Below are 6,040 nucleotides of genomic sequence, written 5' to 3' on the forward strand. Positions count from 1 at the left end.
GCAGCCAAAAAGCAAACTGAGTTAATTAAGTGTCTTGCATTGATTATGAATACCAATTTCTTGGTTCTCTACATTAGGTCTGAATAAATTTCATGGACCTTCATACAGATGGTGTTTTGGAAAGCATCCCTAGAAACAACCAAAATTAAATAGGTCGTAGTTTGTCTATGGTTGTTTCATGTAGCATTCTTCAGTACAAGTGTAGGGTGTTATTATGTGTATTTGTTTTTCCAATCAGATGCCATGATGCAAAAGAACTCAATAAATATATGGGTGAGTATTTAAATTTTCCCTCTCTTCCCCACGGGAATGACTATATTACTTTCTTGAATAGCTTTCCAGAGTTTATTTGTACATATTTACACAAGTGCAAATATAAGATAGCATATTAATCATACTATTCTGTTTATGGGTGTTTTGTTTTTAATTAACAGACTTCGTTTTTTAGAGCAGTTTTGGGTTTACAGAAAAATTGAGTGGAAAGTACAAGTGTACTTTAAAAAGTTCATGGAAGGATTCATATTATTTTTTAATTCTATTTTCCACAAACTTTTTGAAGTACCCTTGTACGGAGAGTTCCCACTTACCCTTTTACTCGCCCCACCCACAGTTTCCCGATACTAACATTTTGCATTAATGTGGTAAACTTGTTAAAATTGATGAGCCAATATTGATACTTTACCTAAAGTCCATAGCTCACTCCTTGTGTTGTACATTTTATGGGTTTTGACAAATGTATAATGACATGTATCCACCATTGTAGTATTATACAGAATAGTTTCACTGCCCTAAAAATCCCCTGTGTTCTACCTATTAATTCCTTACTCCCTTTCCTTAAGCCCTTGGCAACTCTGATTTTTTTTTTTTCCTTTTTGTCTTTTTTACTGACCGGTAATGGGATTGCAACCCTCGGTGTCGCACCCGTACTGGGGACCGGCACCGGGATCGCAACCCTCGGTGTTGCGCCCGCACCGCGCTCAGCCAGTGAGCGGGAACCGGTCTCCACATGGGATCCGAACCCTCGGCGGGAGCGCCACCACACTCCCAAGTGGCGCACTCTCCAGTGTGCCACTGGGCCGGCCCTGCAACTCTGATTTTTTAACAGTCTCATCTCCCTAGTTTTGCATTTTCCAGAATGCCATAAAAGTGGATTCATACAGTAGATAGCCTTTTCAGATTGGTTTCCTTCACTTAGAAATATACATTGAAGGTTCCTCCATGTCTTTTTGTGGCTGAATAATATTCCATTGTGTGGATGTACCATAGTTTATCCATTCACCTATTAAACGACATCTTGATTGCTTCCAAATTTTGGCAGTTATGAATAAAGCTGCTATACTGTGTGCAGGGTTTTTCTTTGTAGACATAAGTTTTCAACTCATTTGGGTAAATGCCAAGGACCATGATTGCTGCATCATAGTAAGAATATGATTAATTTTGTGAGAAACTGCCAAACTGCTTTCCAAGTAGCTATACCATTTTGTATTACCATCAGCAATGAATGAGAGGTTCTGTTGTTCACTTGTTCCACATCCTCACCAGCATTTGATGTCAGTATTCTGGATTTTAACCATTCTAATAGGTACATGCTAGTATCTTCTTGTTTTAGTTTACAATTCCCTGATGACATACAATGTTGGGCATCTTTTCATATACTTATTTGCCATCAGTTCTCTTCTTTGGTGAAGTGTCTGTTCAGATCTTTTGCTTATTTTTAAATAGATATGTAAGACCTAAAAGATGTCCTATCATGCACTGTTACACTTCTCGCTGTGTAACAGAGACAAAAAAAGATTACTCAAAGCAACATGAATGTGATGAGAGCCCAAAGGGACTGCACCTCAGCAACTCCTCTGTCAGAAGGAGAAACTGGGCAGCAGCCCCAAATCAGTTTTTGCTTCAGTTTTTATTGGAAAAAAACAAGGAAATTACAGGAAAAGAACAGATGGTTAATCAGTCATAGTAAGAACATACAGAAATTGGCTATGTAACAATCTTCATCCAAGCATGCATGGTTCAAAATAGTTTAAACAATATATCATTAAAAGAGTCATAAATTTAAGCTAGGTGACATGCAAAAGAAACAATGAGACAATCATGAAAGTGCCTGACTTCTTGAGAAACTCACAGAAACAGCTTAAAGCAAAATGTGGAAAAAAACCCATGTACTAACTAATCTAGCAAAACATCCTCGGAAATCTTAACTCATATGTTTTCCCATCATTTAAGCTTTGTTGTATTAAAGGTTATTGCCCTCAGAACAATCCTTATTCTGTTTTAGTTCTCTTGTTCACATTAAAGGCTTTAAACGTGTGTGTTTTCTTTTTACAAAATCTTCCAATGATCCCATTATACTAACAATCAGTGTATATAATCCCTAACCTAAACAGTAATTAGAATTGATTTGGTGGGCTCTTGCCCCCCCCAGCTGTAGGCGCTTACCTCTTATCTGAAGACTTTTGTCCCATGCATGCATTACCTAAAAACCCTATCTAGTAATCAAATAGGAATCAAGATTTCTAACCTTCTACAGTGCACCCATGTGCCCTTTATCAAGACTTAGGTTTTTTATCATTGTTTTGTTTTGTTTCAAATTACATTAGCTAGTGCTAGTTAGGGAGAGATGAAACCACTCATGCATTGCTGGTGGTAGTATCAAATGATACAGCCTTACTGGGAGCATTGTGGCAATAGTTGTCAAACAAATCTAGTAATACAAATGTAGCTGTCTAGAAATTTAGCTGCTATTGGACAAAGACTCCCAGGAGAAGACGAGCTGAGCAGAATCTCTTGGTCATGGTCTGACTTTCACTGTCCTGTCCTGGAAGTTTACAAAAGTCCCATTTGGAGTTGTTGGTAAGGTCATGAGAAATATAGGGAAACATGGGCTTAACACAGTTGGGCCATTCGACAGGGTCAAAGTGTGTATCAGGTATTGAATATCTGGCAGGTATGTAATTAGAGGGTATGGGATGCTCTGTATTTTCTGCTTCCGGCTCACTGGTCAACTGTCAACTCTCAGGATCAGATTAAAGCAGAACACATGTAAGATGAAATGAGTGTCCTCATCTGATCCAAGGCAGCTTGGGGTGGAAGAGAGAGACAAATGTCATCAGCACATGGTCAAGGTGAGCCAAACCAAGTACAGATGAGAATCTGGGCCAGGTTCACCCAGGCATTGTGCCCTCAGATTAATAAAAAGGTGGTACAGTGACAGTAGGTATCTCATTGATGACAACCCTCAAAATCCCTGCTTTTGAATCACCCTTTCCAATCTATACTACAAGCAATTTGGCATCAGTAGAGAATCACTGCCATTTTGCAATCTCCTTCAAACTCTTCCTAGTGATTTTCTTCAGCTCTCACTTGTATTGATCTTTTATTTGTCCCTTTCCATACCCTTTTTTTTTTTTTTTTTGGATTACTGTTATTTTATTTGAGTATATTTTTCAGTAGCTTCTTGAGAAAAGGGTGTGTGTGAGATACATTTTGTAGATGTTGCATTTCTGAAAATGTCTCCATTCTGTTCTGGTATTTGGTTGATGGCTAGGAATGAGTTTGGATTTGCCCATTCCTTGCTTTAGTTCTGCCAATTTTTGCTTGATGTATGTTGAAGTTATATTACTCATTGTATATATGTTTATTGATTGCATGCACATTTATGATTGTTCTGTTTGATGAATTTACCCTTTTATCATTTTGGAATGTAACCTCTTCTGATGATACTTCTGAATGTCTGATATAAATAAAGCCATACCTGCTTCCCTGTCTTAGATGGATGTTTACACTTCCTCAGCCTCAGTTCTTACAGGTAGAGTAAATGGGTCAGAATTTATGGTAGGTGTGAGGCTTTGGGTACCTGCTGCCCTTCATAAGGGCAGAATGACAGTGTGGAAGAGGCCTCTTTTCAGCTGTCCAACAATGCTGTCTCTTGCTCAAGATTAAAATAAGTCTTTGACAATTTGATAGGCAAATAAGTGTTGTGTCTAGTCATGTTAAATGTGTTTTCTTGTATTTATGGCCATTTTTATTTCTCATTTGATGTATTCTGTTCAGATTTGGCAGTTCTTATGCTCAGTTATTTTCTTATTGATTTGTAGGAACCATTTTTTTTTTCCTTTTTTTTGTCTTTTTTTACTGACCGGTAACGGGATCGCAACCCTCGGTGTCGCGCCCATACTGCGCTCAGCCAGTGAGCGGGAACTGGTCTCCACATGGGATCCGAACCCTCGGCGGGAGTGCCGCCGCACTCCCAAGCGGCGCACTCTCCAGTGCACCACCGGGCCAGCCCCATACCTGCTTTTTAACGATTAGTGTTTTTATGGTATATCTTTTTCCATTCTTTTTGTTTTAACCTGTGTTCTTATATTTATAGTGTACATCCTCTAAACAGTATATAGTTTGGCCATGGTTTTTATCCAGGCTATCTTTTAATTGATTTATTATTTTAGGTATGATTAATTTTATTACAGGCACTGTTGGATTTAAATCTGTCATCTTGCTGTTTATTTTTTATTTGTCCTATTTTTCTTTTTGTCTTTTGTTTCTTTGCTCTAGGGATTACAGCTTATATACTTAATTGACCACCTCTGTATTCTTTTACATATTACTTTACAGTTCATCTGAAGTCTTTATGTGCTAGCTCTAATCTATGAGTTATCTCTGCATCTGCTTCTTGTCTCTTGATTGTTTTTGTCTTTTCATTGTTTTTGCTTTTTCACATGTCTAATAATTTTTGTTTGTATGCTGGACATGTTGTACGATACATATCTACCTCTAAAAAAATGTTAAGTTTTGCTTTGCCAGATAGTTAAATTATTGACAAGTCATTCTGATCCTGCTGAAGCTTGTTTTTAAGATTTGAAGGGGTGGGTCTATTTCAGCTAGATCACAGTCCTTTCTCCTAGGTTATGGTCCTTACTTCCAGGGCACAGCTTTTCTGGCTTCTCAACTATTCATTTGTATTTCTACTCTTGCCAAGGCCAAACTGCACCATCTCTCCAGCATTGTGCAATTTCTGAAATCTCTGTTTAGCTCTCAGCTTCCCAGTTGCTGTTATCTGCTAATTCTTCTGGAGGCTTGCCCTGTACTGCACGTATTAGGAACTAGCCAAAGATCTGAGGTGCATTTTTATGCAGCATTTTAGTGCCCCTTCTCTATGACTTCTTCAGCTACATTACCCTGTGTCTTAGTCTATTTTGTGCTGCTATAACAGAATACCTGAGATGGAGTAACTTATAAAGAAAAGAAATTTATTTTTTTCACAGTTCTGGAGGCTGGGAGTCCAAGATAAAGATGCCAGCATGTTTTGTGTCTGGTGAAGGCCCAGGCTCTGCCTACCAGGTGGCTCTTTGAATGCCGTGTCTTCTGGAGGGGAAGAATGCTGTGTCCTTGCATGGCACAAGGGAGGAGGGCAAAAAAAGGGACAAATTCTCTCCATCAAACCACTTTATGAGGGCACCTAATCCCATTTACAAGGGGAGGAGCCCTTATGACTCAATCACCTCTCAAAGGCCACACCTCCCAATACTGTTACATAGGGGATTAAATTGCAACATGAATTGTTGGAGGGGACAAAAATATTTAAATCATAACACCCTGCCCCAATCTGCTTTGCAGACCCAAATGCCAGCTTTTATTTATTCCATGTAGCAACACTCACTTCTGCTTGGGCTCTATTTTTCTGTCATGGTTTAGAAAATACCCTTAAGGATATTTTGCTGAATGTAGAATTCAAGATTGATTTTTTTTTCTTTTAGTACTTTCATCATCAGTATGAATGTGGGATGCCCCTCATATATGCCCTTTTTTCAATAATTAGAGTCCTGCAGTGGTTGCTCCCTAATGCCTGCAAATAGTTGTTTTACTTATTTTGTCCAGCTTTTATTGTTGTTTGCCTCTCAGAATTTTTTTTTTTTCCTTTTTGTCTTTTTTCGTGTCCGGCAACGGACCGCAACCCTCAGTGTCGCGCCCGTACCGGACCGGGACCGGCAACGGGATCGCAACCCTCGGTGCTGCGCCCGCCCCTCGCTCAGCCAGT

General features: G+C 39.0%; 1 protein-coding gene across 1 annotated transcript in view; it reads left to right on the top strand.

Moving 5' to 3' along the window:
- Window positions 1–241: 241 nt before the first annotated feature.
- Window positions 242–6,040, top strand: part of ZFP1 (ZFP1 zinc finger protein) — a 15,459-nt gene continuing 9,660 nt past the window's right edge. Inside the window, exon 1 of the mRNA XM_008584075.1 lies at window positions 242–273. Coding sequence (XP_008582297.1) covers window positions 244–273 — 30 coding nt within the window. The 5' untranslated portion in view covers window positions 242–243. The remainder of the gene's footprint in view (window positions 274–6,040) is intronic.

Source organism: Galeopterus variegatus, unplaced genomic scaffold, assembly GCF_000696425.1.
Source record: "Galeopterus variegatus unplaced genomic scaffold, G_variegatus-3.0.2 Scaffold3139, whole genome shotgun sequence".
Taxonomy (NCBI): Eukaryota; Metazoa; Chordata; class Mammalia; order Dermoptera; family Cynocephalidae; genus Galeopterus; species Galeopterus variegatus.